This window comes from Salvelinus fontinalis, chromosome 3, assembly GCF_029448725.1.
Source record: "Salvelinus fontinalis isolate EN_2023a chromosome 3, ASM2944872v1, whole genome shotgun sequence".
Taxonomy (NCBI): domain Eukaryota; kingdom Metazoa; phylum Chordata; class Actinopteri; order Salmoniformes; family Salmonidae; genus Salvelinus; species Salvelinus fontinalis.
The window spans coordinates 31,664,773-31,690,310 of NC_074667.1; the positions used below are offsets into that span (position 1 = coordinate 31,664,773).

The following is a 25,538-nucleotide window of genomic DNA, read 5'->3' on the forward strand; positions in this document are numbered from 1 at the left end:
CAACAGATGGGTTAATTGACATCTCACTGACTGTGCTCTGGAACATCTGAGTCATTTTGGCAAAATACATTAGCTACCAATTAAAAAAAAAAAATCTAACTACAGTGATGCCTGACTAAACTAAACAGAGCACATGTTTAATTCTAAGATGGAAACATCGAGCCATACATGCTTATGACAAGTAATTTGTACAACACATTATAATACATTATACCTGCAGGCTTGAAGTAGTCAATGTTACCAAAATATAGCTATTTATTCACCTTTCCTACAAGACTGCAGCTTTTAGAGCATAGTTGTAGATCAGTGGAGGCTCCTCAGAGAACAAAGGGGAGGTCCATCCTCAGTGAATTTCATAAAAATAGTTAAACATTAAAGTTATCCTTTTTAGACAAAAGTATACTAAATATGCCACCAAATAATTGATTACAACACACTTTTGCAATGAAGGTCTACAGTAGCCTCAACAGCATTCTGTAGGGGAGCACCATGGTGTAGCCGGAGGACAGCTGATTTCCGTCCTCCTGTGGGTACATTGACTTCAATACAAAACCAAGGAGGCTCATGGTTCTCACCCCATTCCATAGACTTAAACAGTAATTATAACAACTTCCGGAGGTGCAACCTGTGCATCGATTCTGAATGGGTTTCAAGGGCCGTCCTGTAACTCTAGAGCCCTGCAGCATCCAGAGAACTGTGCACAAACTGCACATAGAGTACCATCCTTCCATAGCCTTTACTGACCATAAATAACTAGAGCTAGGGCTCTAGGAAGAGAAGGCAAACATCATGGGGCTATTATCTTGATCACACTGATAACATTATAGTATCAAACAGTCATTTTGATCCTGTCATAGAGTGAATTCTTAATGGCACCCTATTACCTATATGCGCCTTGGTCAAAAGTGTTGCACTATGTGGACAATCCCATGCCAGCGGGAGCGGAAAATATTTTTGGTATCTCAGATTGTTCTCGCAATTATTACATAGATACCTCATTGAGAGGAAGGATGTTTGAAATGCTTTTTGGGCATTTCCACGGTAACAGAATTATGCTTTTACTCTCTTTTTACACTTTTTAAAACTGTATGCAAAGCAAAAAACATTTCAAAGTTTAACAAACCATACAATTCTATGTACAAGGACTACTTTTAACATTTCCACTGACATTTTTTACAAAAACTAATTGAGTAGAAGAACAGTGCAGATGCAAACTTTGGTAACGGAATTATGGTAAAATCTCCCTCAGTTTATGAACACGTTTTCCCAAAACTCTGTTAAATATCGGCTCCAAATTAAGATTCGAAGATGTCTGCAGAAAGAATGGGTTATCAGCTATGACATGGCACCTTGAGTTTGAAAAATACATTTTGTTTATTGAACTACAGTAAGTGAAGTGGTTTTACACCTGGTAATTGAATTACGGTACCGGAATTATGTCATGGGTGCCTGATCTGTTCTACACAGAAATGCATAATTAAGGATATGAATTCTTCTCATGTTTCACAAGTTTGGGCATCACAGCGCAACACAGCAGAGCACAGTGCAGTACAATACAGCAGAGTAGAGTATAGTTCAGGACAGTAGAGTGCAGTACATCGCATCGTAGAATAATAGTGAAGATGAACTACGAAATAACAAATATGGAATAATGTAGTAACCAAAAAAGTGTTAAACAAAACAAAGATTTTAGATTCTTCAAAGTAGCCACCCTTTGCCTAGATGACAGCTTTGCACACTCAACTAGTTTCATGAGGAATGCTTTTCTAACAGTCTTGAAAAAGTTCCCACATATGCTGAGCATTTGTTGGCTGCTTTTCATTTACTCTGCGGTCGAACTCATCAAAAACCATCTCAATTGGGTTGAGGTCGGGTGATTGTGGAGGCCAGGTCATCTGATGCAGCACTCCATCACTCTCTTTCTTGGTCAAATAGCCCTTACACAGCCTGGAGGTGTGTTGGGCCATTGTCCTGTTGAAAAACAAATGATAGTCCCACTAAGCGCAAACCAGATGGGATGGCATATCGCTGCAGAATGCTGTGGTAGCCATGCTGGTTCAGTGTCTTGAATTCTAAATAAATGACTGACAGTGTCACCAGCAAAGCACCCCCACACCATTACACCACCTCCTCCATGCTTCTCTTAGTAGTGGTTTCTTTGCAGCAATTCAACCATGAAGGCCTGATTTCAAGCAGTCTCCTCTGAACAGTTGATGTTGAGATGTATCTGTTACTTGAACTCTTGAAGCATTTATTTGGGCTGAAATCTGAGGTGCAGTTAATTCTAATTAACTTATTCTCTGCAGCAGAGGAAACTCTGGGTCTTCCTTTACTGAGGCAGTCCTCATGAGAGCCAGTTTCATCATAGCGCTTGATGGTTTTTGCGACTGCACTTGAAGCAACTTTCAAAGTTCTTGAAAGTTTCTCTTTGCTTATTTCAGCTTTTCTTGCCATAATATGGACTTGGTCTTTTACCAAATAGGGCTATCTTCTGTATACCACCCCTACCTTGTCACAACACAACTGATTGGCTCAAACACATTAAAAAGGAAAGAAATTCCACAAAGAACTTAGAGAGAGAATGTTTTCTAAGACTCCTTTTCCATCTGTTTATCCAGAAATCCAAACCTTTACTTATGCCAAATTTTGAAGATGGAAAATTTTTGAAACATGTATTTATGCCTTCATTTCGCAAAAATATAAACTCTTAGCTTTCATTTTACACCCAATTGGAAATTCATGTTGGTGCTCGTGAGTCCTTTTGGATGGAAATACTCTTTAAGTGGAAATTTTTTGATTTTTTTTTGCATCCTGGAAGAGCCGATAATCTGTGACCCCGTACATGATACAGAACAACATCTTGGTATCATTGAACTTCTTTTAGTGTTCTCTAAAATATTTCACATTAATTTATTCAACATTAAAATTATTAATATCTCAAAACAACCCTTTTTGATTTTGTTAATTTTAAGACATTGTATGGACCTATATACTCCACAAGTACAGTGAATTCCAGAGTGGGCTTTCTGCAATTTCTGAAGGTATGATACATTTTATGAGCACCACCAACACAGTGAATTCGCACTGAGCTAAAGGGTAGAGCTACCGCTTTCAAGGTGCGGGACTCTAACCCGGAAGCTTATAAGAAATCCTGCTATGCCCCCTGACGAACCATCAAACAGGCAAAGCGCCAATACAGGACTAAGATTGAATCGTACTACACCGTCTCCGACACTCGTCTTATGTGGCAGGGCTTGAAAACTATTATAGACTACAAAGGGAAGCACAGCCGCGAGCTGCCCAGTGACACAAGCCTACCAGACGAGCTAAATCACTTCAATGCTCTCTTCGAGGCAAGAAACACTGAGGCATGCATGAGAGCATCAGATGTTTCGGACGACTGTGTGATCACGTTCTCCGTAGCTGACGTGAGTAAGACCTTTAAACAGGTCAACATTCTCAAGGCTGCGGGGCTAGACGCATGTGCTGACCAACTGGCAGGTGTCTTAAATGACATTTTCAACATGTCCCTGATTGAGTCTGTAATACCAACATGTTTCAAGCAGACCACCATAGTCCCTGTGCCCAAGAACACTAAGGTAACCTGCCTAAATGACAACCGACCTGTAACACTCACGTCCGTAGCCATGAAGTGCTTTGAAAGGCTGGTAATGGCTCACATCAACACCATTATCCTAGAAACCCTAGACCCTCTCCAATTTGCATACCGCCCCAACAGATCCACAGATGATGCAATCTCTATTGCACTCCATACTGCCCATTCCCACCTGGACAAAAGGAACACCTAATGTGAGAATGCTATTCCTTGACTACAGCTCAGCGTTCAACACCATGTTACCCTCAAAGCTCATCACTAAGCTAAGGATCCTGGGACTAAACACCTCCCTCTGCAACTGGATCCTGGACTTCCTGACGGGCTACCCCCAGGTGGTGAGGGTGGTAGCAACACATCTGCCATACTGATCCTCGACACTGGAGCCCCCCCAGGGGTGTGTGCTCAGTCCCCTCCTGTACTCCCTGTTCACCCACAACTGCATGGCCAGGCACGACTCCAACACCATCATTAAGTTTGCAGACGACACAACAGTGGTAGGCCTGATCACCGACAACGATGAGACAGCCTATAGGGAGGAGGTCAGAGACCTGACCGGGTGGTGCCAGAATAACAACCTGTCCCTCAACGTAATCAAGACTAAGGAGATGATTGTGAACTACAGGAAAAGGAGGACCGAGCACGCCCCCATTCTCATCAAATGGGCTGTAGTGGAGCAGGTTGTGAACTTCAAGTTCATTGGTGTCCACATCACCAACCAACTAGAGTGGTCCAAGCACACCAAGACAGTCGTGAAGAGAGTACGAGAAAGCCTATTCCCCCTCAGGAAACTAAAAAGATTTGGCATGGGTCCTGAGATCCTCAAATGTTTCTACAGCTGCAACATCAAGCAAGGCACTACAGAGGGTAGTGCGTAAGGCCCAGTACATCACTGGGGCTAAGCTGCCTACCATCCAGAACCTCTACACCAGGCGGTGTCAGGGGAAGGTCCTAAAAATTGTCAAAGACCCCAGCCACCCTAGTCATAGAATGTTCTCTCTACTACCACATGACAAGCGGTACGGCTTGTCATGCGGTAGTAGAGAGAACAGTCTATGACTGGCTTCTCAACAGTTTTTACCCCCAAGCCATAAGACTCCTGAACAGGTAATTAAATGCCTTTCCGGACTACAAAGCCCTGACCTCAACCTGTAGAAAATGTGTGGGCAGAACTGAAAAAGCGTGTGTGAGCAAGGAGGCCTGCAAACCTGACTGATTTACACCAGCTCTGTCAGGAGGAATGGGCCAAAATTCACTCAACTTATTGTGGGCAGCTTGTGGAAGGCTGCCTGAAACATTTGACCCAAGTTAAACAACTTAAAGGCAATGCTACCAAATACTAATTGAGTGTATGTATACTTCTGACCCACTAGGAATGTCATGAAAGAAATAAAAGCTGAAATAAATCATTCTCTCCACTATTATTCTGACATTTCACATTCTTAAAATATATTGGTGATCCTAACTGACCTAAGACAGGGAATTTTTACTAGAATTAAATGTCAGGAATTGTGAGAAACTGAGTTAAAATGTATTTGGCTAAGGTATATGTAAACTTCTGACTTCAACTGTATACGCATATTCACTTTAACTATACATTTGTGTACATAGTACCTCAATTGGCCCAACTAACCAGTTCCCCTTCACATTGGCTAACCAGGCTATCTGCATTATGTCCCGCCACTCACCACCCGCCAACCCCTCTTTTACGCTACTGCTACTCTGTTTATCATATATGCATAGCCACTTTAACCATATCTACATGTACATACTACCTCAATCAGCCCGACTAACCGGTGCCTGTATATAGCCTGGCTGCTGTTATAGCCTCGCTACTGTTATAGCCTCACTACTGTTATTTTTCACTGTCTTTTTACTGTTGTTTTTATTTGTTTACTTACCTATTGTTCACCTCATACCTTTTTTGCACTGTTGTTTAGAGCCTGTAAGTAAGCATTTCACTGTAAGGTCTACCTGTAAGATCTACACCTGTTGTATTCGGCATGTGACAAATATACTTTGATTTGATTTGAAAATGGATTCAAAGGGACCTCCCTCTGCTGGTGACTTGTTGAATATGCAATTCTAAAGGAGTGCTTTGATTGGTTTTCTGTGTATAAAATTAGTCATATCATTAAAAGTACAGGGCCCCCTCTGAAAATTTGACGTATTTGAAGAGTATATTGTTACAAACAATATGCCAAAAAATAAGCTAAATCTAACAGGGTAGTTTTGAGAGTCTTAAAGGGGGCCTAAAATGGGATACAAATGTAAAAAGCATATTGAACATCCTTCCTGCCAATGCAGATCCAATGTGAGAATTGCCAAAACAATCTGAGATTCCAAAAATGTTCCACTCCCACTGGTTTGGAATGCACCCATTGATTACCCTCCATTATTTGATTTTCCACTTAGATGTTCATTTATTATAAATTACCCATAATCTGATAGTTGGATGCGGGAAGTATTACGGTTACATAATAAGAGGAAATCATGTTGTTTGATGCTCTATTTTTACACATGGGGTAGCGAGGCTGGCTGGCAGCAGGACCGTCATTTTTTCTCACTGACTCCTTTCAGCAGCACATACAGTTGAAGTCGGAAGTTTACATACACCTTAGCCAAGTGTATGTAAACTTCCGACTTCAACTGTACAGGCTATTAATTGTTATTGAGAGACTCATATTGTGGTCCAAATGGCACCCTATTCCCTATGTGGTGCACTACTTTTGACCAGAGCACTACATAGGGAATAGGGTGCCATTTGAGACACAACCTCAAAGGTTCCCTTGTCCCAGCCCATTATGCCAATAAACAGAAGGGCTTCTGGGAGGGGACGGAACACAGAAGTGGAACACAGAAGTGGAACTCTGGCCAGACTAGTGGAGATGCATCCAGGGTTCCTTATCCAGGCAGCCATGGAGACCATGAGGGATACATTTCCAACAAGCCGTCCAAGAAATAGAAGGCACACACACACACACACACACACACACACACACACACACGCTCTTGCTATTTTTGTGCTGCTTTATTCATCAATACAAAAACCCCATTGAGAAGTAAACAAAAGTGCCTTTTATATGCAAGGGGCAGTATAATCTGGTTCATTGATACATTTCTAAAGACTTCCTGTCTGTTTGCTGGGTAGTGCATGATGGGTAAAGGCTGCCAAGCTGGAGACTTGGAAGGGTTCAATCATGATCTCCATATTGCTTAATCACTTGGACTGGTTCTGTTAAGGGAATCGAGAGAAAAGATCAGTTCATCACCACGTTATGGAAATGCCTTGGACCATCTGTTCATCTACAGAATCTAAACTCTTAAATACTGTTGTTTTTTTACATTATTATTTGGATCTTTGTACTGTGCTACTAACTGCGCTGTAAGTGAGTCATTGGATTTTACAGAGCTGCATGTGTGTCTCTGTCTGCATGCGTGTGAGTGAATGTCAGTCTCTGTGTGTGTGAGTGTGTGCTCGTAGCTGCAGAAGGAGCCTTTAGACGCGAGATGCATGTCTGGCTGATTTAGGCAGACAGGATGGAGAATAGGATGTAGGTCAGGGCAGCCTTCTGAGATCTACACATTGTTCTGCGAGCGACCACAAAGAAAAGTTTGTCATTTTAAAATGGCACACATTCTTTGAATTACAAGCTTTCGGCGGTTTGGAAACTATGCTTGTCAAAGAATGGGGGAAATGCCAATCGAAATGCCAATCGTTTTTGGTCAGCATTCTTCAATTATAATCAAAATACCTGACTGGGATTATGAGTTAATGGCGTATGGCTAAATTGAACCTAAAATAACACGCAATGTAGAAACCTTTGCAATCTCACATCGCCATTGATTTAAGTGTATCTTTAAGCAGCATATCAAACTAGGGTTGGGCGCTATTCAGATTTTCATATCGTCATACCGTCCTTCTTTCATCCCGGGATATACGGTATTACCGGCTTTGTACACAAGGGTGTTCCAATAAATGCCCATTGGTCGTCTGTTACCAGAATGCTAACAAAGTTAGCACAAGTAATAGCACATTTCCATGGAGGCTGCTAGCTAAATAAGCTAATGAATGCCAAAGAAAATGAACGAATTGCATAGACAGGCAATCCAGCTCATAAAGTTATACATATATAGGTAGGAGCTACGGAATTTAATTTTTGGTGAGTTTGGACATCTACAAGCGAACATGAACAAGCGACATTATGCAAATTAACAAAGTTTTGACGCATGCTTGTTAGAAGGAAGAACAGTACTGGCTCTGGAGCAGCATGTGTACACGCTGTGTCTGTGTGGAGTCTGGATTCGCCAGGGCAACAGGCCTACCTGCTCTGCTCAGAGAAGAGGAGGGATGAGAAAACTGTCTGAGAACGGAGAGGAGAAAAAATACTATTAAATTAAGATATTTGTATAGCTGCCACTAACTCATATGAAGGGCTTTGACGTCTCAAACACGGCACAAAACTAACACAATATGATGCCCCGTCACTTTATTAATTCAGCTACTTACTTAGTTAACTAGCAAGGTAAACTTAGGGGTCACGGTTAACACAAGATTCTGCGTTTTTCATACAGGAAACAATATAAAATGCGTAAGAAATATCTTGCTGCCCTTTGTAAACACAGATGTAAAATGCTTCTTATTGTAATTTCTGCTCTGCATCAGACACATTTTGTGCTTCAGTTGCACTTTTCCACTCAGATGAGAATTCACAAACTGTCATTCTATCGGCAGACAACGCTCGAACTGATGTATAGCTACTTGTCTCTGGTACTTCTCTCAGTGTAGCCAGCCTACTTTTCTCCTGTAAAATGCAATATTAACTTTAAGCAAAACATTAGGAAATGTAGCTGGCTACATTATTTCAATGTTAAACATTAGAAATATAATGGCCATGCATCGTTTTTACAAAAAAAGATCTTGCTTTTTCATTGTAAACTCATTTACTTGTGTGGCTGCCAGCCAAATAGTGTTGCACTTCTCTTGTCTTCTGATGAAAATTAAGCCGAATGTGTTGCACTAATGTATTTTCTGTGAAGGAAAACTAAAGTTGCACATCCCTGATCACTCTATTGAATCAAAAAAACACTGTTGACTTTCGATATAAAACGCAACCCCTGTCAATACACAGCTGGACTCACCTGCTCCCGTTTCTCCTGTTGTGCTATTTGCAAACAAACACATGACTGGCTCAACTGTTCTGGGGAACTGCGGTAAGCTTCATAATGTTAAATAATGTGACAGGTGAAATGAAGAACGTCATCTGCTTTATCTCCTAACGTATTGCACAAGTTGACTGCAGGTATTTATTTCAGCAGCTAGAAAATATACATTTATTGAAAAACTTCAAATAAATAGTTTCAACGGTATTTCCAAATACCCCAGTATACGGTGTATTTGGTATACCGCCCAAGCCTATACTATACACTATAATATTTGAAGAGGTTACCAATAGGAATATTAACACAGCTTTGCATAGTAATCATCGATAGTTATGTACTACTATGTGCAGCTACTGAACGCCTGTATCTCCAAAGCCCTCACATCAGCAGAGTCACACCAGTTCCACAGTGGCTTACTGTGACTTGAGTCCCTAAAAGATGATTTGATGTAATGAGGCTTGTGATCTATATGGGCTGACACCGTGTGAGGGGATGCTGATATAGTCTGCTCTCTATCTCGCTGTGCTGGCTTCTGGCTCACAACCCTGGCCTGAGCAGGCCAGCACCTCAGCTACAGTATTCAACAGCAAGCATGGAGAGCCCAGCATAACACATTATAGACAGTGACACCCCAGCAGGAAGCATAGAGCACTCTCCATAGGCAAAGGACAGCAAGATCCAACACGTGCACACACACTTTAAACATTTATTTGGAGAAATGTGTTTTTGTTTGTTCTTTTGTATGTACCTTTGCCTCCTGCCTGCCCACCCTTACGTCCGAAAGACACGTTTACCTTTTTCACACTGCCCCTCTTTTGAAGATGTGCTTTCCTCATTTCTAATTGTCAGAGATCCGTAACCAGTTGGTGGAGCAGTTCCGATGTCTTGAGCAGCAGTCAGAGTCCCGGCTACAGCTTCTGCAGGACCTGCAGGAATTCTTCCGCCGCAAGGCCGAGCTGCAGTTGGAGTACTCCAGAGGCCTGGACAAACTGGCCGAGCGCTTCTCCGGCAAGATACGCTCCTCCAGGGAACATCAGCACTTTAAGTGAGTATTGTTGTGTTGTGTGTACTGTCTGTGCTAATCCTGTAATTGTGCTATTGTCTTATCATACGACTGTATGATAAACAGAAATGGTATGTACTTGACAAAAATATAAACGCAACATGTAAAGTTTTGGTCCCATGTTTCCTGAGTTGAAATAAAAGATCCCAGAAATTTGCCAAATGCAGAAAAAGGTGTATTTCTCTAACATTTTGGGCACAAATTTGTTTATATCCCTGTTAGTGAGCATTTCTCCTTTGCCAAGATAATCCATCCCCTTGACAGGTCTGGAAAATCAAGAAGCTGATTAAACAGCATGATCATTACACAGATGCACCTTGTGCTGGGAACAATAAAAGGCCTCTCTAAAATGTGCAGTTTTGTCACACAACACAATGCCACAGATGTCTCAAGTTTTGAGGGCGCGCGCAATTGGCATGCTGACTGCAGGAATGTCCACCAGAGCTGTTGCCAGATAATGTTAATTTCTCTATCATAAGCCGCCTCCAATGTCGTTTAAAAATTTTATTTTTGCATTTTTGCATTTTCCAATTAACAACATTCAAGACAAACGTGAAAAGATATTAGACAACAATAGGACAAAGTGACAGTGACAGATGAGCGTAACAAAGAAAGAAAAAATAAAACAAATTATAATTATATATACAAACATACAATAAAAAAAATTATAATGAGACATTGGATCATATGGTCACCTGCTGTAGGCTACATATTATACATTACGTGTGAAACATTATATAAGGATAATATAGAGATTCATTCAATGTGATGTGGGGGAGATTCTCCATATAGTCAATAAAAGGTTGCCAAATTCTGTAAAATGTATTTAACTTATTCTTCAAGCGGTAAGTAATTTTCTCCAGTGGGATACAACTATTAACTTCTGATAGCCACATTGCAACTGGCAGGGGGGAATCCAATTTCCATTTCTCCAGTGTCGTTTTTGAGAATTTGGCAGTATGTTCAACCGGCCTCACAACCACAGCCCAGGACCTCCACATCCGGCTTCTTCACCTTGTCTGAGACCAGCCACCTGGACAGCTGATGAAACGGAGTAGTATTTCTGTAAAAAATCCCTTTTGTGTAGTAAAACTCATTCTGATTGGCTGGGCCTGGCTCCCCAGTAGGTGGGCCTGGATCCCCAGTGAGTGTGCCTATGCTCACAGACACACACAGAGAGAGAGAGAGAGACACACATATATATACACACACACACACACATACACACACAGAGACACACGCACGCACACACACACACACACACACACACACACACACACACACACACACACACAGAGAGATACACCCACACATGCAGCGAAAGAGAGACACAGACACAGAGACACACACAGACGCAGAGACACACACACAAAGACACACACATCCTTATGACTCTTGCACTTGACCTGACTATGCATCCTCTTGCTTGACATCCTCGTTGGTTTTTGAGTAGCTTCCTCTATGGTCAATTGGTTTTAGTGGAATCTATATGGATGAGATACCATGTAAACTATCAGAGAATACATGTATCATTCTCCCCTCTTTGTCTAGTCTCCTCTCCTTCTCTATTTTCATATCTTTCTCTAGTCTTCTCTATCGACACCCCATTGTCCCAGTTGCACCCTCCTCACATTAAATGGCAATCATTATTTCTGTCTTTCAAAGGTGGGATTCAGAACTCACCGAGTGCTGCACTCACTTGGCTGCTAGAATCTCCATGTTTTTAATAATTCCATCCATGCCTCCCTCTTCTCCCGCCCTCGCTCCAGAGCGAGCTCTCTCTTTTTATTTCCTCAACCCCCCGGTGGTCTCCTTCCCTTTTTATCCATTTTGATCTTTTCAGGTTTTCATTTCAGTGTCAAACTCATTAAAAGAAGAGGCACATGACAAACAGAAAAAACGTTTTCAAGTTGCTCGAGAAGAATGCATGCATGGGGAAAAGGGTCATTATACCATCTCCAGTTCCGTGCAGTGCACATCACTGCAGTGTTGCTCCCCTGCTAGTAGTGGTCTGTTATCTGCAATGGACAGCTCAGAGACAGCTCTTAGAGTATATAACCTCTATAAGAATGTCTTAGACTATAATTCTGCCAAGATAGTTTACTTTTGATTTAGTGCAGAGCTTCTTGCTGGGTCGGGCCCCAATTGAGTTCCTGGAAGCCGACTGTATGTCCAGGATCAATCATTCACATCCTCCACCACAGATAGGGAAGCTATGGGGACTTTTTATTCAAAGGATGCTGGATAAAAAGGAAGGAGCTGACGAGAGCCTCAGATGTGTGGGCTGTGGAGTAGCCTAGGCTACCTGTAGCAACATATTAAACCGAGTCTCTTTTAACTATCCACGCCAGGAACTTCTTTCCTTATTCTTTTTATTGTCTGTTTTGACATCTTTTCACTTGTATGGTTGGAGAGACAGGAGTCAAGAGCCCCCAGAGTGGGAAAGACTTTGAGCAGGGTTGGAGTCAATTGGAAATTGAAGGCAGTCAATTCAGGAAGTAAATTCTCATACAAAAATACAAAAACAGGTTTTGCAATCACTTCTCTATAAACTGAAAAGTAAATGCAATTTTTTATATATATATATATATATATTTTTTATTATTTTAAATTCAAATCCCAAATCCCAAATCCCTTAAATTGACTGCCTTCAATTGGAATTGACCCCAACCCTGACTTGGAGAGACTGACTGAGATCAAGACTCTGCTCCTGTAGAAGACTCTGATATGCATTATGATGTGTCAGTAATAATTAAGGAGAGGAACCTCGACCTGTACACTATCTTTTCATTATAACAATTACTTTGCATTAAGGAAACGGGCTCACCGTCATCTTGAAGCAATGTCATGCAGTTTATTCTGAGTGGTGTAGTGCTATATGACTGGTTAGCTTGCTGTTGTTGTGCAGACTCCTCCTAAGTCACTTGTTCATTACTCAACCTGTGGTTATTGGTGTGTTTGTAGAAAAGACTAGAGGTTCCTTCTCAAATAGGCTTTTGAGTGTGATGTGCAGAGCGGTGCATGCTTAGCAAAATTTCATAGTCTAAAAGATACCTCCCCGCTCACACAATGTTACTTCAGTCAGAATGCTCAGCAGACGACGCCTATCTGGCCCTGTGTGAAGTTATATAAAGAGAGGTGCGTGCTCAGCCAAAGATGCCTATCTGACTGTGATGGTGAGACTTAGTTTCCGTCTTTCACTGTGTGCTACTTCCTTTTCCTCCTCTACAGGAAATGAAGAGAATGTGATAAACGTATATCTCATCTCCACATCAAAGCTTCATCTCACCTACAGGCTTTCATTTAACAACACCTCACCTTCTCTGCTGTTAATTTCCACACTAGTATCTGCTAAACTACACTGGTAGATTCCAAAAGCTAAACGATATTGGGGACAAACAATAATATTGGTTGCATTAACACCCCCCCCCCCCCCCCCGTTATTTCCAGGAAGGACCAGAACCTGCTGTCGACAGTGAACTGTTGGTACTTGGTTCTGAACCAGACAAGGAGAGAGAGCAGAGATCATGCTACCCTCAGCGACCTCTACAACAACAATGTCATCTTCCGCCTGGCACACGTCGGAGAGGATGTCATCAGACTTTTCAAAAAGGTCAGGACACCCCCTCCCCCCCCCCCACACCACAAGCACATGCACACAGAAGCTGGAGGAGAAAGCAGGTGATACAGGGAAAGGGAGGGAAAGGAATTTGAAAGTGGGAAAGGTGAAGAGGAAGCACATAGGGGTGATTGTACACACACGCCTGGGATACTAACCTACAGTATGTGCTGTCAGGCTGGGCTAGTACCAACCTCATCTACCTCTGGATGTCAGACCTACAGCTGAGAGATGTGTTCCCCACCTTCAAATGTATTTTCTTCCCTTTCTCTGTGTCACCTGCTCCCTCCTCCAGCGTTTCCTGTTCTTCACAACATCTTTGTCTTTCTAAAGTGGTAAACAAACTACATCTGGTAAACAAACTACAAGTATAATCTCCGCTTCTATCCTGCAATTTTTATGTCATTAAATGACTGAAGGATACATTGCTGCATGAAATGTCCCTGTTAATCTTCACCTAAGTATACACATTAGCTATAGCCTAGGACCCATCAGAGCTATAAAGCATGTCTCAGAGAGAGAGAGTTAGAGCAGAGAGTGGCCATGGTTCAGGGACTGCAGTATGATGGAACGATCTGGCTGGGGGAAGCACAGATCAGTATCGATCCACAGCAACCGGCTGAGGTCTCACATGATTTATGTCCTCTGGGAATGGATATGCTGTCAGGGGGAGCCGTGATGAGGCTGGGTTACTCTTTCCTGGTGGGTTGTTCCTGCCTGGTGGGCTGAGTTGTTACTGCCTGGTGTGCTGAGTTGTTACTGCCTGGTGGGCTGAGTTGTTACTGCCTGGTGGGCTGAGTTGTTGCTGCCTGATGGGCAGCTCAGAGAGAGGTGACTGAGTAATTGCCTGTTGAAAAATGATAAAATCTCTCCCACTGCAAGAAATGGGGAGTTGTGGTGTAAAGTTTGTTACAATGTCAAGGATGACAGCAGTAGCACCATCTATGCCAGGGTTCCCCAACTGACGAATTTTGCCCACAGGTGGTTTTATTTGGCCCCTTAAGTTTTCTGAGCAAAAAATATATATAATTGTCATGGTTGCACCAAAGACTGTAAAAACACCAGGAAATCAGCTCCAAGTTATTTTAATTTTGGAAATCTGTCCTCAAGTATTCCCACACTAGGAGACCAATGTTAGCATGGTTTGAAATGGTTGTTTCAGTGATATATTATATCTGTTTGGGCTTCTTGGGGTCAATTTGCAGTCAACAAATGATTTGTAATTATGTTCCGGCCCTGCATTCCATACCACATACCATCCGGGTTCAATGTAGAAGCAAATATTGTGCAACATGAATATACTAAACTAAAAATAATGTTCATGAATACTGTTTAAGTTGTTCTTATGTGTAAAGGTAGTGTTGCTGCCATAGCACCAATCTCTGATGAAAGTGGAGTTGATTAGGCTTAACTCACTGCTGCTGGCCATAACAATCATGGCCGTGACAACCTACCATCACCGACGCCGAAATACTGCACTTTTAACCTGCAACACACTGTAGTGTATTACTGAAGAGGAAAACCGTTCCTACTCTTACAGGATTATTTAAACCACTCTGCTTTCCATACTTCCTCGTCTATTAGCTGCCTTCCTGTACACAGCCTTTTCATAAATAGAGAGAAACAACATGTCGTGGTGTTCAGTCATCTCTCCCATACAAACACGTCAAAGGGAAACGCATCTCTTCCATACAGACACATGATCCCGGGAAACCGATGTATTCATGCCTCAGGGAAACAACCAGGTCTGTTAATGGTAAACATGTTCTTCCTGTCACCTGTGAGATTGATTTGCACACTTCATGCTTCCTCTGCTTCTTTTCAGAGCAAAGATATCGGGGTGCAGATGCATGAGGAGTTGGTAAAAGTCACGAATGAGCTCTACACTGTGAGTAAACAACATGTCATTCTCTCGCTCTCGTTCCTCTTTTTTTCTGTTTCTCTCTCTCTGTGGCCTCTCTCGCCTCTCTTTCTTTCTCTTGCTCTCTCTCGCCCCTATTTCTTTATTTCTGTCTCTCTCTCGCCTCTCTCTCTCGTCCCTCTTTCTTTCTGTCTCTCTCTCCCTGTGGCCTCTCTCGCACCTCTTTCTTTCTCTCGCTCTCTCTCGCCCCTCTTTCTTTCTTTCTTTCCTTCTTTCTTTCTGTCTCTCTCTCTCGCCTCTCTCTCCCTCTCTCTCGCCCATCTTTCTTTCTGTCTCTCTCACTTGCCCCTCTTTCTTTCTCTCGCTCTCTCACGCTCTCGGTCTTGCTCTTTTTTTTCTCTCTCCTTCCTTTTCTCTTCCCGATATCTTTTTACTGTACAGTGTCTCCTTCCATCCACTCCCCATGTTTGTTAGTTAGCCTCCTGAAGCTAACGCCATTCCGCTAGACCCACCTCAGACCCTCTGACTCTCTGCTCTGTTGTCTCTGGGTTGCCCAGAGCAGAATAGCTTTATCAGCACTCCAGCAGCACAGCCTTGCTGCACAGGTCATTTCTTTCTGCCCTGGAGGACATTAAGAATTAGCATTTTTCCTCCCGCTGTGAGAGACGTTGTAGTTGAAGGAGAAACTGTACTTGCCATTGGCTCTGCTCCAAGCCGACTCAGCAGTTTCCACTGCAGTGGAGGTCTGCTCACTGCCAAGGTGTATCGTCACATATTTACATATTCAGCCCATGCTACACAGGATCAAACACAGATCTGTTGTTAAAGTGAATTGGCATCCTTCTCTTCTGTCTGTAAATTGACTGTGTACATGAAGAGTATGCATAAGCAAGCACACGCACACACAATAATGAATGCTCAAAGACACCTGTCCCAGGTTGTTTCAGTTTGATTTGATTAAACCAAATCAAATTGCATTTGTCTCATGCGCTAAATACAACAAGTGTAGACTTTACCGTGAAATACTTACTCACGAGCCCTCAACCAACAATGCAGTTAAAAAGTAAGAACATTACAAATGGATTAAAAGAAAATAGTAACACAATAAAATAATAATAACGAGGCTATATATAAGTTATATACAAGGAGTACCAGTACCGAGTCGTGTACTGGGGTACGAAGTAGTTGGGGTGATTGATTTAGGTAATATGTACATGTAGGTTTGGTTAGGTGATTGATTGATTGAAGTACAATGTACATGTAGGTAGGTGTTTAATTAACTGTTCAACAGTCTTATGGCTTTCGGGTAGTCCACGATCAGCTCCTTTGTCTTCCTGACGTTGTGTGACTTGATGTGTGTGCTTGTGCATGCGTGAATGTGTGTGTATATCTGTGTGTGTGTTTGTGACAGGAAGGCACTCATTTGTGAAATGTGATGCCTGTTTCTGAAATGCCAGGGCATCGCTCTGTAACACAGACAGTATGGACTCTATCGGCTGTTTAGCCAGAGTCCTGGATTACAATCAATATGTAGAGAATGACATTGTCCACCAGCCAGACAGCTAAACCAGCAGCCACGTTACAGAGGCTGGCATTATATCAATTGTATTAGAATGTTGATCCTGTTCGTTTGTTTTGGTTGGAACACTGTGTTGAAATGGATATAGAATGGCTGTGACTGACTAGTGACGACACATGCAGTGTCTGTCCATTCACATCCCTCAGATAGATATTTAAGTGTTGTAGGCAGGCCAGTGAGCATTGGTAAAATAACACGACCACACTGTGCAGCAGCAAGCATGCAACCAATTGAAAATGCCTGGGCTTTAAATGCACTAAATGGCCGCATGAGGAATGATTCTGCATGACATACATCATAATGATGCCGATTTTCATTGATTTTGCTTTTTATCATCTGTACATCGGTGACATAGTTAATAGCTAGTACTTGTACATACTTGTACATGTTTTATGTACAGTGTTGATGCATAATGCACAATGTGAGAGCCAGCTTGGCTTCAACACAGCTCCAGCTTGATCTGACTTCAAGTCAGAACCAAAGGCTCCTCTCTTGTTTCACACCCAGCAGCAGCCAGAGGAACGAGGAAAGGTTCTCTGTGACTCAGCTCGAGAAAAAGATCTCTGTAACTTGGCTACGACAATCTTCCTGCTGGTTTCACTTGCACTCTCCTCACATCGATTACCTCAATCAGAGTTGCTAGGAGACGTGTAAGAGAGAGGGTGAGTTTGTAGTGTGTGAGGGGAGAGAAACAGAACAGAAGTAACCTAATTGTAGCCCTCGGTCACAAATCCTTAACAGATTTGACAGTAGCTGTCTTTCTGTGTTCTCGTTCAGTTTACAGGACACGCGGATTAGTATGCTGAATCCTAACTTTAGATATGCACGTCTAACCAATCTCCCATCGACAGCGTCTGTTACACGCTTATCGTGAGTTTTAGTGTGTTGCCTCGTTACTCCGTCGAGTTAGTCTCATGACCAATGTCAACGTCCAGACCAAGAGCCTTGACGTGAACTTAGTGTACATGTAGTTGATTTTTAATGTTCTGTACAATGTCCTGTTTTAATGTTCACACAGACACACCGCTCTAACCCTTGTCGTCCTCCTGTCCCCGGGTAGGTGATGAAGACCTACCACATGTATCACACCGAGAGCGTCAGCGCCGAGAGCAAGCTGAAGGAGGCAGAGAAACAGGAAGAGAAACAGATTGGCAAGGCCAATGAGGTCAACACCAGCCTCTTGCGCCATGACGACCGCCCACAGCGACGCAGCTCCGTCAAGAAGATGGAGAAGATGAAGGAGAAGGTGTGGCTTGGGCTGAGTGTGTGTGTGTGTGTGTGTGTGTGTGTGTGTGTGTTCTCCCAATTGTCTGTAAAAGCTCTGAGGACTTGGATGCATTAGCGTCTGACATTTCATCAGTTAATGTATACACTAATGACCAGAAACGTTAACTGGTTTTGTTGCCGTGGTAAGACTGGACCTCTTGTTTCATGTGTCCCGTGTAAATTATTTTGATCAGATTAGACTTCCATAGATGGAACAAAATGTTTTACACCCTTGGTATAAGAATCCTTTTAGAGAGAGATCCTCTATGGTTTACTGATATTTGTCTCTCTGTCTCCCTCTCTCTCTTCTCCCAGAGACAAGCCAAATACTCTGAAAACAAGCTGAAGTGCATTAAAGCCCGGAACGACTATTTGTTGAACCTGGCCGCGACCAATGCTCTGGTGGCCAAATATTACATCCACGATGTCTCTGACATGATAGATGTGAGTGGGTGGTACAGGACATGCTGATTACAACAACATGAGAATGGTAGAATCCATTTGATACACAAAAGCCCAGTGGCATCTTGTAATACAGGGTATTTTATTCAAAGTTAGGGTTCTATTGATTGCAATAAATAATAGATACAGTAGTTTGATGGATTGAAGCAGAGTAGCACCTGACACAGTATCTCCTATTTTGTTTGAAGTTAGCATTTTATTGATTGCAATGGATTAATGAATAATGAATAATTGATACAGTAATAGATGGTTTGATAAATGGACGCATAATAGCATCTTGTGACACAGTATCTCTCCCCATTGGTTTGGAACTAACATTATGTGCTTCCCAATGGTGGTAACCATAGAAATATAATTACTAGAACAGACATTTCCATTGTAGTTCTAAGTCTATGGTAATGACTGTATTTGGTGTACATATTTAGTAGACATTTGAGGAACGGTTGTCAGGTTCTAGATGGAAAAAAACAAGAATGTGACTTTAATGACTGGGCATTTTTCCTACTCATCTCAACCTGGGTGAGGTTTATGGTTATTGCTGTCATAATGACTGTGTATTTTCCCTGTCTGTGACCTGGGGAAGGGTTAGTTATTTCTATGGTAATGACTGTGTGTTGTGTTGTCCATGCCTCCCCACAGTGCTGTGACATGGGCTATCATGCCAGCCTGGCGCGGACCCTGAGGACCTACCTGTCTGCAGAGTACAGCCTGGAGACGTCCCGCCACGAGGGGCTGGACCAGCTGGAGGGGGCCGTGGATGCCATGGATGTCAGAGGGGACAAACACAGGGTCATGGACGTGCACAGTCAGATCTTCTGCCCGCCCACACGCTTCGACTACCAGCCACACATGGGCGATGAGGTGAGGGAGGCGGAGGGTGTGTGATTGGAGGCGTGATTGTAACAGCAATGCCAGGTTTGAAAATATACTGCTGAAAATTCTGGTTCTTTCAAGCAGATTTTCTCTCTACTCAGCCTCTCTGCCTCCCTTTGTCTGTCTTGACTTGAGGTTTCAAGTGCAACATTGTATCAAATCAATCAACTGGGTCTGGCCTGAAGCTGTCTCTAGTGAACTTTGCAACATTGTATCAACTAACCTATTCCAGGCCTTCAAGGTTTCCCATGCCAGTGAGCGTGGGTCAGACAGCTGTTTTTGTGCAAGGGAAAGGTATTTTATGACTTTTCCACTGGATATATGGCATCATCAGATCATGGTATTTTCCTCTTTCACACCGAGGCTTGGTTATTATTGAGGAGGAGATTGCTGGAAATAATTTTCAAATAGGAACTATTAGGCTATCATTTGCAAAGATGCCAGCAGCATACCACCCTGCATACCACTGCTGGCTTGCTTCTGAAGCTAAGCAGGGTTGGTCCTGGTTAGTCCCTGGATGGGAGTCCAGATGCTGCTGGAAGTGGTGTTGGAGGGCCAGTAGGAGGCACTCTTTCCTCTGGTCTAAAAAAAAAAATATCCCAATGCCCCAGGGCAGTGACACTTCCCTGTGTAGGGTGCCGTCTTTCGGATGGGACGTTAAACGGGTGTCCTGACTCTCTGAGGTCATTAAAGATCCCATGGCACTTATCGTAAGAGTAGGGGTGTTAACCCCGGTGTCCTGGCTAAATTCCCAATCTGGCCCTCACACCATCATGGTCACCTAATAATCCCCAGTTTACAATTGGCTCATTCATCCCCCTCCTCTCCCCTGTAACTATTCCCCAGGTCGTTGCTGCAAATGAGAACGTGTTCTCAGTCAACTTACCTGGTAAAATAACGGTAAAATATATTTTTTTTAAAGATGTAAATTTTTTTATAAAAAAAACAAGACTTCATTGACTTACTCTTACTGTGTGGGGTGAAGAAAAAATGACTGAAAAGCTCAGCTTATTAGTGTTGGATATGGTGAGTTAAGACAAGCAGAAAACATCCTCAAATGGGCACTTTACTACATTTGTGCACAGCAGGCCAGGTAGGCTACTTCTATGCGTGCTCCCTCAACATTAACAAGACAGAGAAACCAGACCCATGCTCATTGCTCACACGGAGCACTCCAAACAAAAGACAATAAAAAAAAAATGGCTAAACTCATAAATGATAGTTATGAAATTAACCTAAACTTGTTTCTCACAAGTGTAGCAGGTTGTGAATTCTGCAAACAGCGTTTCCACTCTGAGAATGAGAATGGTAAATGACTGTAGGCCTAATTAGTATTACAATGCGTTAACAGAACTTTATGCAACCAAATGACTGGGATTAACAGTACATTTACTACTGGTGACGTACAGTATGTAATGGGAATGGATCGTAATAAACAATCAAAGGGCAATTAAAACAATGAATGTGCAAAATAATTGGTGGGAGACAGCCGAGTGCATTCTGGAGGGAGACACACCTATAGTCTATTTTCCTCCCTTGTCTCAACATTTAAAAATATACACATCTTCACATATATTTGAGATGTTTTTCACTGACAGCCGCAACTCAATAATCAACTAGGCCTTTTGCCACGCGCACTGCCCATGAAAAGACTTCCTCATATGCCATTTCTCTCCCGTTCTATTCGTTTTAATATCAACTTTCTTTTGTTGTCCAGAAGCCAAATAGTAGCAACCCGTCCTAGTTGTTGCATCTTTAGAGCCCCCCTCTTTCTAAGGAGATTTTCATCTCTGTCATATACTGCTGGCATCAGGTGCACTGTTTAGAATTGTGTTTTCCCGCAAATTGCATTTAGGCAAATGTTTGAAAATTATGTTTTATTGGCTGCTTTATTGCAGGAGTTGCATGTTCTGTTCAAATGAATTACCATAATGTTGTTAGGTTCTGATTATTAGAGTAATAACTCAACGGACACTGTGAAAGCTTAAACCAAGTTTATTCTTCCCAAAGGAACGAACAGCTGAATCGATGAAAACATATTCACTCAAGCACTATTATTTAACTCTTTCTCCTATCCTGTGTCTCCTCCTACCCATCTGAACAACCAATACAGAACCTTAGTAATATCTGTTCTTCCTCACTTCTTCTGACCTGACCTCTACCCCAAAGTGCTCACTCCTCACCAACTCAAGGCTGTCATGGTGACTGGCACCAGACTGTCTCTCTTCTCCTCCCAGAGTTTCCCTCCCATAGGATCCCAGATGGCTAACAATAACATATCCTGGCATAATGTAAACGTTATACACTACCCTCTCTCTCTCAGTGAAGTGAAAAAGTATATTTCCTATTCTCAGAACCCAACAATGTAAATGTTATTTCTGTCATTCTGAGCACCGGGGGTAGACGCCCTAATGGGTTACGAACCCAATGCATATGGGTCCGGTATATTTCTCAAATGGCCAGTAAATTTAAATCTTTAAATCACGTTGTCCGGCGCCACATGTTCTTAACTGAAAGCCTGATCTCTATCTACAGTATCCACCCATCCATCTAATCTAATCAATCCTCACCAGGTGTGTCAGGTGAGTGCCCAGCAGCCGGTGCAGACAGAGCTCCTGATGCGTCACCACCAGCTCCAGTCCCGCCTGGGCACGCTCAAGATAGAGAACGAGGAGGTGAGCTCTAACCCTAACATAGTCACATGGTCAGAGTCAGTAAACTTACCACCTGGGCCATGTTCAGTAGGTAAAAATTGTGGAACATTGTAGAAAGGAATGTCATGAGTATTGTCCTTATTGTACATGTCAGAGAATGTTACAAAAAGGTACCACATCGTTGGTTCTTAATATACAGAAATGAGCACGTGAGAACGATAAATTATACATATCTATGTTTTTTAAATGTTAAACCTACAAACCTAGTCAATCCCCCAAAAAATGAAGTCCAATGGTCACTGTTATCATATTGGCTTAGGTATGATAGTAGGGAGATTTGAATTTAACATTGAGCTTCATCCAATACCTATACTATTGTGTGTTACACAAGTTGTGCCCTGCTGAACTTTTTAGGGAAAAACATGCATACAGGATATGGAAACATTCACTATGTTAAAACTGATATACTGTCAGTCTTTTCTTGTCTCTTCAGAAATCCATCTAGGCAGAGGGCTATAGGCAAAATTTGTGACTCATGTTTAGATGCACATCATGAATACTCAAACCGACAGGCTTATATCCACTCAGGGCCAACAGATGACCCCAGCAGCTCTGGTGAACCACACACTGACTGCATTACTGTACTGTTGACCATGTTCATGTCGGCTGAAGGCGTTTTCCTACTCACACTATAATTATGCGCGTGCGTGCGCACACACACACACACACAGTCCCTCCCTCTCACAAACATTCACACACACAATAATGCATTCACACACACCCTCTCTCTCACAAGCAAAGTGTAGCCCCTGGGATTGCCTCTCATCTAACAAGCGGGTAGGGGAGCCCCTACTGTATGAGGACTGTTACCCAAGCAGCGGTCATGCACAATACATCTTCTAAACTGACGAAGGTGTGGCCCTAGGGTTGACTCTCATCTTCCATCTCTTCCCCATCGCCCACCAAACCAGGCAGGCAGCCAGGCCCTAGCAGCTAGCACTGCATCCAGGCCTCCAGCTACAGAGCCTGCCTGCCTGTCTGCCTGCCTGCTTCCTTCATGCTGCTGCAGTGATTCAGACAGATGTGTGTAAAGGTCACCATATTTGTGCTATGCGTTCAGCTTATCTCCTATGAATATGGAAGTGCTCCCTCTGCTCAGTTCCTCTCCCTCTCACACAGACAGAACACCAGTTATCTTCCTAATTATCTTCACACGGTCACACACTCACACCAGAAAACATGTCCCCTACCGGGCTGACTGAACTTTACATGATATATTATGCAAGCGGTTGTAGGATGTAGTACTGTGATCAAGAGGGTGTCTGCAGAAGTCATACTAGTGTAGATGTGGGACATTTTGTTCTTTAATTTGACATTTTGCTCTTAAAGGAAAAATCGACTCAAAAACTATCTTTTGGTATTTGTTTCATTAGTCCACTGTTGATACAGTCCCATACAGATTTAAGAGCATTATACAATTACAATTGAAGTCTCATTGTGTGGAAGGAAAACACTGTGAATATTGATGTTGTGATACAGTTTAATAATGACTCTTCCCTTTTTGTATTTCTTAGGTAAGAAAGACTCTGGATGCCACCATGCAGACGCTGCAGGACATGCTGACGGTCGAGGACTTTGATGTGTCTGAGGCTTTCCAGCACAGCCAATCCACTGAGTCGGTCAAGTCTGCCTCGTCCGACTCCTACATGAGCAAGGTCAACGTTGCTAAGAGACGAGCCAACCAGCAGGAGACGGAGGGCTTCTACTTCACTGTGAGTGGCTCTGATAAGTCACTTGACTTAAGACTTCACTGGGATTGGCTTTGACAACTAACCACGCTTACAAAGCATTAGAAATGTTTTTTTTCTCATTTGTATGAATGCTTCCTGGTACAGTACCTTGCAAAAGTTTTTATCCCTCTTGGCGTTTTTCGTATTTTGTTGCATTACAACCTGTAATTTAAATAGATTTTTATTTGGATTTCATGTAATGGACATGCATAAAATAGTCCAAATTGGTGAAGTGAAATGAAAAAAATAACTTGTTTCAAGAAATAAAAATAAAAATTACAACGGAAATGTGCTGCATGCATATGTATTCACCCCCTTTTCCCCTAAATAAGATCTGAAGCAACCAATTACCTTCCAAAGTCACATAATTAGTTATATAAAGTCCATCTGTGTGCAATCTGTTTGTCACATGATCTGTCACATGATCTCAGTATATATACACCTGTTCTGAAAGGCCTCAGAGTCTGCAACACCACTAAGCAATGGGCAATACCAAGCAAGCGGCACCATGAAGACCAAGGAGCTCTCCAAACAGGTCAGGGACAAAGTTGTGGAGAAGTACAGACCAGGGTTGGGTTATAAAAAAAAATATCATAAACTTTGAACGTCCCACGGAGCACCATTAAATCCATTATTAAAACATGGAAAGAATATGGCACCACCATAAACCTGCCAAGAGTGGGCCGCCCACCAGAACTCATGGACCAGGCAAGGAGGGCATTAAGCAACAAAGAGACCAACGATAACCCTGAAGGAGCTGCAAAGCTCCACAGCGGAGATTGGAGTATCTGTCCATAGGACCACTTTAAGCCGTATACTCCACAGAGCTGGGCTTTACGGAAGAGTGTCCAGAAAAAAGCAATTTCTTCAAGAAAAAATAAGCAAACACTTTTGGTGGGGGGGGGACTCCCCAAACATATGGAAGAAGGTACTCTGGTCAGATAAGACTAAAATTGAGCTTTTTAGCCATCAAGGAAAACCCTATGTCTGGCGCAAACCCAACACCTTGCATCACCCCGAGAACACCATCCCATGCTGTGGGGATGTTTTTCATCGGCAGGGACTGGGAAACTGGTCAGAATTGAAAGAATGATGGATGGCGCTAAATACAGGGAAATTCTTGAGGGAAACCTGTTTCAGTCTTCCAGAGATTTGAGACTAGGACAGAGGTTCCCTGTGGAATGCTTTCGACACCTTGTAGAGTCCATACCCCAAGGCTGTTCTGAATATTAGGAAGGTGTTGCTAATGTTTTGTACACTCGGTGTATAAGTAGGGTTCAAGTGACTAGGCAAGAGGATAGATACTAGACAATAGCAGCAGTGTGTGTGTGGGTTTGTATGAATGTGTGTGTGCAGTTAATATGCATGTGTGCGCATGTTATGTGTGCATGGGCATATGTAGTGTGTGTTGGGGTGTCAATGTAGGTATGTGGGAGTGTGTGGGTAGAGTCCAGTGTGTGTGCATAGAGCAAGTGCAGGAGGTTTAGTACAAAAAAGGGTCAATGGCCAGTAGCAGCAGGTAGCCATTTTGATTAGCTATTTAGAAGTCTTGTTTAGCAGTCTTATGGCTTGGTGGTAGAAGCTGTTCAGGGTCC

At 42.6% G+C, this 25,538-nt stretch overlaps 1 protein-coding gene across 4 annotated transcripts in view; it reads left to right on the top strand.

The window, feature by feature from the left end:
* The window catches only part of LOC129843861 (SLIT-ROBO Rho GTPase-activating protein 3-like), a 63,812-nt gene that overhangs the window by 15,257 nt on the left and 23,017 nt on the right, over window positions 1-25,538 (top strand). For all 4 annotated transcript variants that reach the window (XR_008757887.1, XM_055912376.1, XM_055912375.1 and 1 more), the window contains exons 2-9: window positions 9,626-9,821; window positions 13,290-13,452; window positions 15,284-15,346; window positions 17,959-18,144; window positions 18,480-18,608; window positions 19,266-19,487; window positions 22,073-22,174; window positions 23,728-23,925. Coding sequence is in view for 3 of the 4 variants with exons in the window: in XM_055912376.1 (XP_055768351.1) it covers window positions 9,626-9,821; window positions 13,290-13,452; window positions 15,284-15,346; window positions 17,959-18,144; window positions 18,480-18,608; window positions 19,266-19,487; window positions 22,073-22,174; window positions 23,728-23,925 (1,259 nt within the window). In the remaining variant the exon portion in view is untranslated. The remainder of the gene's footprint in view (window positions 1-9,625; window positions 9,822-13,289; window positions 13,453-15,283; window positions 15,347-17,958; window positions 18,145-18,479; window positions 18,609-19,265; window positions 19,488-22,072; window positions 22,175-23,727; window positions 23,926-25,538) is intronic.